This window comes from Nothobranchius furzeri, chromosome 13 (assembly GCF_043380555.1).
Source record: "Nothobranchius furzeri strain GRZ-AD chromosome 13, NfurGRZ-RIMD1, whole genome shotgun sequence".
In the NCBI taxonomy this organism is placed as follows: Eukaryota; Metazoa; Chordata; class Actinopteri; order Cyprinodontiformes; family Nothobranchiidae; genus Nothobranchius; species Nothobranchius furzeri.
Genome location: NC_091753.1, coordinates 35332592 through 35344781, shown reverse-complemented (window position 1 = coordinate 35344781; position 12190 = coordinate 35332592). Strand labels below are relative to the sequence as shown.

The following is a 12190-nucleotide window of genomic DNA, read 5'->3' as shown; positions in this document are numbered from 1 at the left end:
CAGGGTTATAACAACACAACATGCTGCAGTTTAAATAAAGTATTCAATCTAATCCTGATCCTAAGAATAGCAGATTAATGAGCCAACCTAAACACACAAGCTGCTAACATCAAAGTGGCATGGAAAGTGTGTAATAGTTAAATGATGGTCAAAGTTACTCTGTTATAACAATTTAAAAAAAAAATAAAGGCATGAAATGCAGCACAAGAACATTTGAATAGAATTAAATCAATGTTTTTAAGAATCCAAGCATTCTGTGAAGATGTGAACATCCACCACTGGCTCTGATGTTAGTTTTGATCTAGATAAAAAATGATGGACTCACTGTGGTTTTGGCCCAATTAAAACATTCTGCACCATGTCACATATTATCACAAGATCTCATTTGATCTGTTTGACCTCCTGACTCCCAGCAACTATCATATCACATATCTGTAACGCTGACTGAGCCACATCCAGTGGATTAGCGATGGCGGCTAACTCCAATAGCTAATTTAGTAAAGAATTTATGAGTTTCCCAGAATTCCAAACAACAGAAAGGATCCAGACACAGGCGGGTCACGAAGAAGCAGTTTGAACTTGAAACTTTGAGTACAATCTTTGGACTGAACTTAAAATTAATTACTGGAAATAAAAAATGCTTTAGCATAAACGGACACTCTTTATTTGATCAAAGACGTATTCAGGTGCCACAAAGCAAATAATGTCTTTCTCATTCACACGTCATGCAACGAGAATCAATAAAGCTCAATAATTATGTTTATTATGCTTCAGTCACAGGTGTGTGTGTGTGTGTGTGTGTGTGTGTGTGTGTGTGTGTGTGTGTGTGTGTGTGTGTGTGTGTGTGTGTGTGTGTGTGTGTGTGTAGCGAATCTAAAGATAGACCGAGCAGATTCCTGGGAGAAAGTCTGTGGATTTGAACGTTTGCAGAGAAACTTGACAGGACTTGACTGGACTTGTGTAGAATAATAGAACGGCTTCAATGTCAGGGAACTTTTGTTTCTTCTTCGCCACTTTTGAAAGGTGTGTGTGTGTGTGTGTCAGGTGAATTTCAGCATGAGACAGGCTGTCATATGGATATCTGTGCATCCCTCTGTCTCTGCGGAGCTTCATCCTTCATTTTGAACTCATCCCAGTAGGCAGGATCTTCTTCTGTCAGAGGTGAGGCCGAGGCGATGAGCTCGTCGAACGACAGCAGTGTGAACGTGGTGGTGGGAGGAGGTGGAGTCTGGGACAAGTCAGACATGAGAGTCAGTCTTTTATGGTTCATTAAGGAAGAAATGACTAACCATTTAAAAAAGAAAAATCACACAGATTTATGATCTTTGACACATGCGAACCTTGTAACTAATCAAATATCTTAAATCTGTCAAATATCAAAATGTTATAATAAATAAAACGGAGTCTTAGACTGAAGGTGTCTCAGAAGTTTGCATCCCTCTCTAGTAAGTATTCAGTCATTTTAAGCCTCATCCCCTGCAGCATGTTGAAGGGCCAAAGGCAAAAGGCTCGTCTGCCCTTTATCCTTAATATGCACCGCTATATGCACCGCTTAAGGAGTTAGAATATAAAAGAGCTGCATATCAGTGTGCATGAATGAGGAACATAAATCGCTCTACAGAAGACCAATTACCATCTTCTCAGGAACTCATCAACACGTTAATTGTTATTTTACAGCAAATAAATGCCTAATAAATCATAATGCAGCTGCATTGAAGTGCAAAACCTCTTCAACATAAAAACTGTAACTTAAATAAAATAATTCTTACTGCAGTTCCTGCTCTGTCTTCTGGTCCAAGTGCTACAGCAACATGATGTTCAGCATCCAGCAGGCTCTCCTGCAGTAACACACACACACACACACACACACACACACACACACACACACACACACACACACACACACACACACACACACACACACACACACACACACACACACACACACACACACACACACACACACACACACACACACACACACACGTCAGAAGGTGGAGATACACACATTTTAAAGTGCATGGTGGAAATGGCCATGTCAGTCGGTCCCACCTCTCCTCCTCGACCCTCTGAAGGATGAAACAAGAACAGCTGAGAGATGCATGAATGCTTCTGTCTGTAAAGCGTCAGACATATCTGTGTACCAAAGACTGAGGTGACATTTTCAAATGTCAGTCAAAAGAAATATCAAGCTGACAGTGGACGTTAAACCCCGTAAACGCTCCACACTCAGGTGGATAAAGACAATCATAGATGCAGCTGATCGTTGTGTTGGTTTCAGCCTTTTAAATCTTGTGTTCTAGAATAAATTTGAATAAAATTCATAAATCCCTTCATTTTCAGCTACTTATCATGTTGGAAGTACCTGGAAAACCTCACCAGGCAGGCATCCAGGAGGCATCCTAACTAGATGCCCGAGCCACCTCAACTGGCTCCTCTTGACGTGGAGGAGCAGCGGGTCTACTCCGAGCCCCTCCTGGATGACCGAGCTTCTCACCCTATCTCTAAGGGAGAGCCCAGCCACCCTGCTGAGAAAACAAATTTTGGCCCCTTGTATTTGCAATCTCATTCTTTCGGTCACTACCCAAAGCTCGTGACCATAGGTGAGGGTTGGAACATAGATCGATCGGTAAATCGAGAGCTTTGCCTTCCGGCTCAACTCTCTTTTCTCCACGACAGACCGGTACAACGTCCACATCACTGCAGATGAAGCACCAATCTGCCCGTCAATCTCGCGTTCCATCTTACCCTGACTCGTGAACAAGACTCCAAGATACTTAAAGTCCTCTATTTGGGGCAGGATCTCATCCCAGAAAAGGCTTTCTACCCTGTTCTTACTCAAGACCATGGTCTCAAATTTAGAGGAGCTGATTCTCATCCCTGCTGCTTCACACTCGGCTGCAAACCGCTCACGTGACATCCGGAGATCACATTCTGATGAAGCCAACATGACCACATCATCTGCACAAAGCAAAGACCTGATCCTTATGCCACCAAAACGGATCCCTTCAACACCTTGGCTGCGCCAACAGATCCTGTCTATAAAAGTTATGAACAGAATCGGTGACAAGGGGCAGCCATGGTGGAATCCAACTCTCACTGGAAACGAGCCCGACTTACTGCCGAAAATGCGGAACGAGCTCTGACACCGGTCATACAGGGACCTAACAGCCCGTATCAGAGGAACATCTTTGAAGTAATCTGCCCACCGATCCATAACGTCCAAAGAAGGGGTCAGCAGCACACGGTCACTATAAACAGTGTTGGTAGTGCACTGCTTTCCCCTCCTGAGGCATCGGATGGTGGACCAGAATCTCCTTAAAACCGTACGGAAGTTTTGCTCCATGGCCTCACTGAACTCCTCCCACACCCGGGATTTAGCCTCCGTGACCACCCGAGCCACATTCCTCTTAGACTGCCTGCACCTATCAGCTGCCTCTGGAGTCCCACAGGCCTAAAAGACCCAATAGGAGTCTTTCTTCAGCTTGACGGCATCCCTTACAGTCGGTGTCGACCAGCGGGTTCGGGGATTGCCACCACAATGGGCAGTTCTTTTGGAGGTGGGAATTGAAACTTCTTTTGACAGGAGACTCCACCAGACGTTCCCAGCAAACCCTAACAGCACATTTGCGCCTGGCAGGTCTGACCAGCATCCTCCCCCACCATCGGAGCCAACTCAACACCAGGTAGTGGTCAGTTGACAGCACCGCCCCTCTCCTCACCTGAGTGTCCAAGACATGCTGCCACAGATCAGATGAGACGACATTAAAGTCAATCATCGAGCTGCGGCCTAAGGTATCCTGGTGCCAAGAGCACATATGGACACCTTTATGTCTGAACATGGTGTTCATTATGGACAATCCATGACTGGCACAGAAGTCCAATAACAAAACACTGCTCAGATTCAGATGGGGGGGTCGTCCCCCAGCAGAATGAGGGAGTCACCAGAAGGTGCACTTTCCAGCACCCCCTCCAAGGTCTCCAAAAAAGGTGGGTAGTCTGAACTGTAGTTTGGTGCATAAGCACAGACCACAGTCAGAACCCGTCCCCCCACACGTAGGCAGAGGGAGGCTACCCTCTCGTTTACCAGGGTAAACCCCGTCTCTCAGTGGGAGCAACTCCAGAGTGGTAGAAATTCCAACCCCTCTCAAGTAAACTGGTTCCAGAGCCAGAGCCATGTGTCGAGGTGAGTCTGACTATATCTAGTCTGAACCTTTCAACCTCACACACCAACTCAGGCTCCTTCCCCACCAGAGAGGATCAGACCTCCAAGGTCCTCGCCGTCGACTACCACCCGTCACACATTTCACCTGACCCCTTTGGCCCCTCCCAGTGGTGAGCCTGTGTGAAGGGGTACCCACGTTTGCTCTTCGGGCTGTGCCTGGCCGGGCTTCATGGGTGAAAGCCTGGCCACACGCCAACGTGCCCAACCTCCAGGCCTGGCGACCCACGTCCAGGCGAGGGAACACTGTTTCCATTTGTCTTGTTCATCATAAGGGGTCTGTGGGCTGCACTTTATCTGATCCCTAACTCAGGACCCCTTTGCCATAGGTGACCCTACCAGAGGCATAAAGCCTCAGACAACTTATCTCCTATAGGATCATGGGGACACTCAAACCCCTCCACCATGGTCAGGTGGCAACCCAGGGAGGGCCCTCTATTGGAGCAAACAAACAGGAAATAAATGTATGATAGTGGATATGTCACATTACAAAAAAGACCTGTAGATGTCAAACAATCTACCAGACTCACTTCAAATAGCCACTCCCCTTCCTCCTCCTCATCCAAATGCATCTTGGTGAGGCGCAGCACCCGGCCCTGAGTGAGCGGCTCAGAGGACAGATGAAACTCCACCCTCTGCAGGTTGAAGCCCAGGCCGGTACCGATGGCCTTGATGAAGCTCTCCTTCAAAGTCTAACAGCAAAAGAGAGGAAATGTGATTACTTGTTTGCAAAAAGCTTGGAAAGATTTGAAGATAGTCTGTCTGCTTCTATAGGTGAGTGTGTCTGAGTGTGTGGTGGTAGCAAATACAAAAGATGAGCTTTGTGCCTGTAAGCAACCAGCCAATAAGCCACAATAACACCGATACAGGGCTAATCGTTATGGCAACATTGAGCTCCTTCATTTGTCAACGCTGTGGTAGTGATATCAGAGCTTGACATATCTGTGCCACCCCTCAATCTCACAGCATTTTTACTTAGCTCTGCTGTTACTTTTGGTGACCATCTGTGTGTGTGTGTGTGTCTCCAAGGACAAACTTTTATACAAGTGGAGACATGTGTCACATGTGGAATGCACAAATGTGCATTTGTCTTCAAGGATATAAATTTTTTTATTTTCTTTCTATTTATTTTATATGTATATGTATTTTCCTCTCCGTCTCTCTCTCTCTCTCACACACACATACACGCACACACCACTTGTAAGGGCCTGGTGGCAATGTGATGTGATGACAGGGTAGTAAGGTTGCTATGGTTACCCAGTGGCGGTAGAACATGGCGAGCTGCTGGTACTCTGAGCCAGCCGATTGGATGGTGCTCCACTCGTATGCTGTAAATTGTCGAGTCATGATGTGGAAAAACTCCAACACAGAGCGGCTGCCTTCAGGGAGGAAGCAGAAGGTCATAAAACAGGAAATACAAAAATATGGAACCCGCACCAGAAAATATTAATCTAAATGAGGTGGCCGCACACATGCACAAACCCAAATTTAGCAAAAACAAGCTTCTTTGAAAGCGATTGGGTTCATTATTAGGCAACAGCGGCATCTTGTGGCTGATCTGCAGAATTGCACAAGCCTTTACAAAAACTACTCAGTCATGTAGCTGGATTTATTTACATCAGAGGGAGTTTTACAGCAAACACAAACAATATTGTTTTGAATACAAACACCCAACTAAAATAAAGGCTAACAACTAGAACAAAAGGTTACTATTTTCTTTGCATGCTTCTGATACTATTTGCCGGTTATGAACTTCAGCATTCACCTGGCATTGTGGTCTTCATCACATCTACTCCAACCTGCAGCCCCTGCTCAGCAGCCAGTACAGCGTAGTCCCCTTGGTGGGAGAGGTTGAAGCTCCAGGACCGACCTGAATCTGAACTGACCTGTATTAATTTAACAATATCAATGAAAACATGATTTAGATTACCAGTCTTATGCAATCAACCAATCAAACTTTATTCCAGACCAAAACAATTTGTCCATATCATAAGACACCAAAGATAAAATAAGAAACAAAATAAGCAAAGGCAACAAATAAAACCCATTCTCATCATAAACTATATAGGTGAGGTGATTAAAAAGTCACTGTATGTTAAAGATGACAGAGCTCAGACTAAAATGTTAGTTGCACATGAATTTAACATCATCTGAGCACAAGTTAAAAGGCCAGAGTGTAAGCCTGCATGTACGGCTTACAGCACGGTCTCTTTATATCCTCATCATCAGTTCCTAGAACGAGCCCCAAGTGTTTGAATGTTCTTACCTAAACCAAGACTTGGTTTGTAAAGTAAAATGATGGAAAGTTCATCTTCTGATCCTCTTTAGTTAACTTGCAGCTATCATGATAACACTCAGGGCTCAGTGCTTGGTCCTCTACTGTTCTCTTCATGTTTGCTTCCTCTGGATGCTATCTTTTAGGAAATATGGTCTGGCCTTTAATTGTTACACAGACGACTGTCCAATTTATGCTCCAGGCAAAGGCATGGCAGTGGTTTACAGTGTCTCGAGGAAGTAAAAGTGTAGAAGGCCTCTAATTTTCTGAGCTTTAATGACAGAAAGACCGAAATTATATTTTTTAAATCTAGTGGGTCATCGGCTGTTTCTCCTTCTCTCTTGGATGCATTGTCGCCTTGTCTCAAAGATGTCACCTCAAACTTGGGGGTCAAGGTCGACTCGAAGCAGAAATTTGACAAGCAGATAAACTGTGTGGTAAAATCCTGCTTTTTCCAGATAATGAAACTGGTTAAGGTTTAGTCTGTCCTGGTAAAGAGGGACATGGAAAGACCCATTCATGCTTTTATTACCTTGAGCATGGACTACTGTAATGGTCTATATATTAGGGTGAGTCAACGATGTCTCTCAAGACTGCAGTTGGTGCAGAATACAGCAGCACGTTTGCCAACAGGCACCTGTAGGTGTGATCACATCACCATGGTGCTAGCTTCTCTTCACTGGATTCCTGTTGTTTTTAGAATTTGTTTTATGATTCTCAATCTGACATACAAATCTTAAAATGGGTTGGCACAATCATACCTCTCAGACATTATCCTGCCATACGATCCACAGCGCCTATTGAGGTCGGCTGACCAGCTGCAGTCGGTTGTTCCGAGGGCAAGGCTGAGGCAGAGAGGTGATAGGTCTTGCTGTGGCTGCTCCTAGCCTATGGAATCAGCTGCCTGTCAATATCAGGAAAGCCTCCTCGCTTGTGGAGTTTAAAACTCTTCTCAAGATGCACTTCCACTCGCTAGAGTTTAACACGATCCGATTGTTTTACATCGACTCTTGTTTGATTTTTATATAACCATGTTGGTTTTAAAGTTGTGGATTTTTAAAGTGTTTTAATCTAAAATTATTTTAGCTGTGATTTGTTTTATTGTTGGTGTGTTTTATAAGCGCTTGTCTATTTATAACTGTACAGCACTTTGGTCGACAGTGTTGTGTAGAAAGTGCTAGAAATAAAATTGGATTGGATTTTTAGGGTTAAAACGAGGTCCCACGGTTCACCATACCTAGCACAGACCCTGAGCAGCTGCTGCATGCCAGCACTGTAGGAAAGCATGAGGACTAGGCCTTCTGTATACATTAAATGATTTACAAGGATGTCGTCCACCTAGCATCCAGTCTTGCAGTTATTCAACGCAGATGACAGATCATCAAGGTAGAGGTTGAAAAGGACAAGAGACAAAATTCCACCTTGTCTGACTCCATTAGAAACAGTGGATCCATTGGTGAGAGTACCATAAGTATAGGGAGCCTAAGTCATGCCCATCTACTTTCGGACCATGGGTCCCCGGAACAACGAAAAAATGAATGAAAGTCAATGGGGCTAAAAACTCTATTTTCTAAACCTGCTTGTTATGTGCCATTGATTTCACCTATGATGTCCGTGAACCTTAAAGACGCATTTTGATACCAAGAAAGCGCTTATTTTCGAATGAGGGGAGATGTTATTTTAGGTTTTGTGTGAAAATAAGTCCAGGACTACAAATGTGCCTCATGAAAGTGACGTCAAAGCAGAGGTAAAACGGCTGTGAGTTCAGCAAACTTCAAATCCTTCATTCAGAAGGAACGACCCACCGTAAATATGGCCATTTGGTAAGTAGTAGCTATGCTAGAGGAGAGGAGATTCTGTGGTGACATCATCTATGCGACGTCTTATTTGTTGTCATGCTAATTATGAACTTTTGCAAGCTGATAAATCTCAATGTACGTGACAGGCACGGCCGAAACACACATAATTAATTTACATTTAAATTGCAGTACAGCATATGTGTGATCCAGGGCCTAAGGCAATGCAGATTAGAAAATATCTTTTTTAGCCTCATTGACTTGCATTCATTTTTTTCGTTCTTCCAGGGACCCATGAGCCGAGCGGAAGGGGAAGAGACTTAGACTCCCTATAATGCAGTATTAGAGTATGCAAAAATACAACGTTTTAAGTGTAAAAAAATGCTAAAATCACTTGAAGCACAAGCACCCCAATTATAATGTTTTTTAAATGTTTAACTTGCCACCTGCAAAACATTTTAGGCAAAGCAAGGCAGCTTTATTTGTATAGCACATTGCAAACAAAAAGGCAATTCAAAGGGCTTTACAGAAGCAAGAATAGCAAACACAGTAAATCAAACAAAGAAATGTAGATTAATTTCAGATTCACAAAACAGATAAAAGGCATAGTCACAAGGGTAGCAGTTATAGTGCAGAAAGTGCAGCATAAGAAACATTTATTCAAAGGCTAATGAGTACATGAAGGTTTTTAATTTTGATTTAAAAGTTACTAGAGTTGGGACACATCTGCGTTCATGGGGAAGCTGTTTCCATATGTGAGCAGCATAGTAACTAAATGCATCTCCACCATGTTTTGTTCTGACCCGTGGTTCTACCAGCTGATTGTTTCCAAGGGATCTCAGAGCCTTATTGGGTGTATATACGGGAATGAGATCGAACAATTATTTTGGTCCCATGCCACTGAGTGCTTTATAAACTAGTAGGAGCTCTTTGAAATATATTCTGTAGTTTACTGGTAACCAGTGTAGGGATCTAAGAACAGGAGTGATGCGCTCCGTTCTCCCAGTTCTTGTTAAGACTCTAGCAGCAGCATTCTGAACAAGCTGCAGTTGCTTCACAGCTTTTTTGGAAAGACCAGTTAAGAGACCATTGCAGTAGTCCAGCCTGCTGGAGATGAACGCAATAATTATGTTTATGTATTTAGCAGACGCTTTGTTCAAAACGATTTACAAGTTATAATCGGCATGTTGCCCTTGAGGCTAACAACAACAATAATAACAACAACAGCAACAAACAATTTTGAGTCAGTCATAGGTGGCAGTGAGGCAGCATGATGAATCAAGGAGAGGAGGGAACAAGGAGTGGACAGTAGAGAGAGGGGATGGGTGCAGGGAGGGTGCTAGTTTAGAAGATGCTCTCTGAAGTCCAGGGTCTTCAGGAGTTTATTGAAAATTGAAAAGGAAGCCCCTGTTCTGGTAGTGCTTGGTGGATCATTCCACATTTGTGGAATGATGCACGAGAAGAGTCTGGATTGTTCTGAGCGCGGTGTAGGCACTGCTAGCCGACGATCCTGTGATGACCGGAGCGGCCGGGCCGAGAAGTAAGCCTTTGCAAGAGGATTCAGGTAGATGGGAGCTGTACCATCTCGGAATTTGTATGCTAGTGTTAAAAATTTGAATTTGATGTGTGCAGCTAGCGGTAGCCAGTGGAGCTCAATGAACAGAGGGGTGACTTGTGCTCTTTTTGGCTGATTGAAGACCAGACGCACAGCTGCGTTCTGGACCATTTGAAGAGCTCTCACAGTACAGCCTGGAAGACCAGTTAATTAGTTTCTCTAGGTCTTGTTTTGACATGAGATCTCTGAGTCTTGCTAAATGATGGAGATGATAAAACGCTGATCTAGTTATGGCTTTAATGTGACTAGTGAAGCTCAAGTCTGAATCAATGGTAACACCAAGATATCTAACCAGAGTCTTTGTCTTTATTCCTTTGGAGCTAAGCTGAGAAATAACCGCCATCCTATCCTGCTTATTTCCAAAGACAATAACTTCAGTCTTGTCTTTGTTTAACTGAAGGAAGCTTGATTGCATCCAGTCATTAACTTGCTCTAGGCACTGACAGAGTGAGTCTAGGGGACCAGATTCATTAGGCGATAGAGCTAGGTAGATCTGGGTGTCATCTGCATAACTGTGGTAGGCGATGTTGTTATTGTTTATGACATGGCCCAGTGGGAGCATGTAGAGATAGAAAAGCTGTGGTCCAAGTATCAAGCCTTGGTGGACACTGCATGTCAGGGCAATTTGCTTTGATTTGTGTTCACCAATGGAAACAATATAACTCCTGTCTGCGAGGTATGACTGGAACCAACTATAAACTGTGGCTGAAAGTCCCACCCAGTTCATTAGTCTATCAAAAAGGATGTTGTAGTCCACAGTATCAAAAACTGCACTGAGATTGAGCATTATCAAAACAGATGTTTTGCCTGAATCTGTATTAATACAGATATAATTTAATACTTTAATCAGTGTAGTCTCCATGCTGTGGTGTTGTCTAAAGCCAGACTGAAAACCATCCAGGAGTTATTTTTTTGTCTCCAAGAACTTGTCCAGCTGGGTCATAACTGCTTTTTCAATAACTTTCAGTAACAGATTAGAAATTGGTCTGTAATTATTCATCACTAAGATCTAGTTTACTTTTCTTCAGAAGAGGCTTAACAGCAGCAGTTTTCAGTGAATTAGGAAAAATACCCGTCATTAAGGAGCAATTAACAATTTTCAGTATATCAGCTTTCATGCATTAAATATTCTAGTCCTCTAGTGTTTGGGCACTAATCATATAGAAAACTGGCATTCTAGCCAGAGTGTTGTTGTGTGGCTCTAGCAGTGATCTGGTTGTATTGGTTGACATGGCAAAGTGAATGGCTAATCTGATGTTTAAGATTTTATCTTTGAAAAATGATGCAAACTCATTACACTTTGATTGGGACAAGAAATCAGGAGCCATGATATCTGGCCAAAGATCTAACACATTTTAGGACAATGTAAGCTGGATAAATGCATCTGGAATATTTAAACTTGATTAATTTGGACCACCAGCTACGATTTCCTGCATCAGTTAAGTTTTACAGTGTAACAACATGGATACAGAGAAAAATAACAACCGGACTTCACCTTGACAGATGTAGCCAGGTAGGGTTTCCCTCGAGGAGATCGCTCCAGTCTGATCTCAGACCAGGGGATCCCAAACCTCTCACATACAAACTTTCTAAGCAGCAAACGTCCAGCCTGTTGAGTCACATTGAAAAACATATGGCCAAATTACTGAAGACAGCAATAAATCAAAAACAAAAGATCTTTAGGCTCACCATGGCTGACTTGGCATCCTTTGCGAAAACAAACTGCCCAACTCGATCCTTTTCCTCCCGCTGGACGCAGCGAGCAGCGAACAGCCACTCGGACCTGCTCGGTCTCCAGGTGCCACATCGGAAAGCCCAGCGGACAGAACCCATCTCCTTCTCATCTCCTCAGCCTTAAACTACTCTTGTACTGTTAGCTAATGTTAGCATCCGGTGAAAACATGCGACTTTTCTCTGACAAACCTGATAGTTTTACACCCAAGACGTGTCAGGTCGTTCCCGCATACTAACGCGGTTTTAGAGAAGTTAGAGTTTTTCATAAAAATAAACAAAATATGACACAAGGCTTACGTCTCTTTGTATTTTGGCTCTGACGGCAACGCATTTCCCGGAATAACGTCACGTGGCAAGTGGGCGCGGTGCAGAATTGACCAATACGAGTAGCGTAAACGGTAGGCTAGTAGCGATGTGTTCACATGTTCTCGAGACTGTTGTAATTACGAGCTAAATGTGATTGGGTTGCGATAAATCGGTCAATTTCTTTTAAAACATACTGCCTTTTAGAAGTAAATCAATAAATCCCACCAGCTTTAGTACGGACC

At 43.5% G+C, this 12190-nt stretch overlaps 1 protein-coding gene across 1 annotated transcript; it reads right to left on the bottom strand.

Moving 5' to 3' along the window:
• Nucleotides 1-638: 638 nt before the first annotated feature.
• aasdhppt (aminoadipate-semialdehyde dehydrogenase-phosphopantetheinyl transferase) lies at nt 639-12184 on the bottom strand. The gene is made up of 7 exons (XM_015951691.3): nt 11598-12184; nt 11404-11517; nt 5988-6108; nt 5480-5601; nt 4753-4914; nt 1770-1838; nt 639-1228 (listed from the first exon to the last, which is right to left on the bottom strand). The coding sequence occupies exons 1-7, from the start codon at nt 11739-11741 to the stop codon at nt 1070-1072; spliced, it is 891 nt and encodes a 296-aa protein (XP_015807177.1). The 5' UTR covers nt 11742-12184; the 3' UTR covers nt 639-1069.
• Nucleotides 12185-12190: the final 6 nt, after the last annotated feature.

Coding starts and splice junctions, on each gene's coding strand:
- aasdhppt (XM_015951691.3), bottom strand. CDS start 11,741: ATGGGTTCTGTCCGCTGGGCTTTCCGATGTGGCACCTGGAGACCGAGC. Junction 11,518..11,597: donor AGGATGCCAAGTCAGCCATG/GTGAGCCTAAAG, acceptor GTGACTCAACAG/GCTGGACGTTTGCTGCTTAG. Junction 5,602..5,987: donor GATGAAGACCACAATGCCAG/GTGAATGCTGAA, acceptor TCCTCCCTGAAG/GCAGCCGCTCTGTGTTGGAG.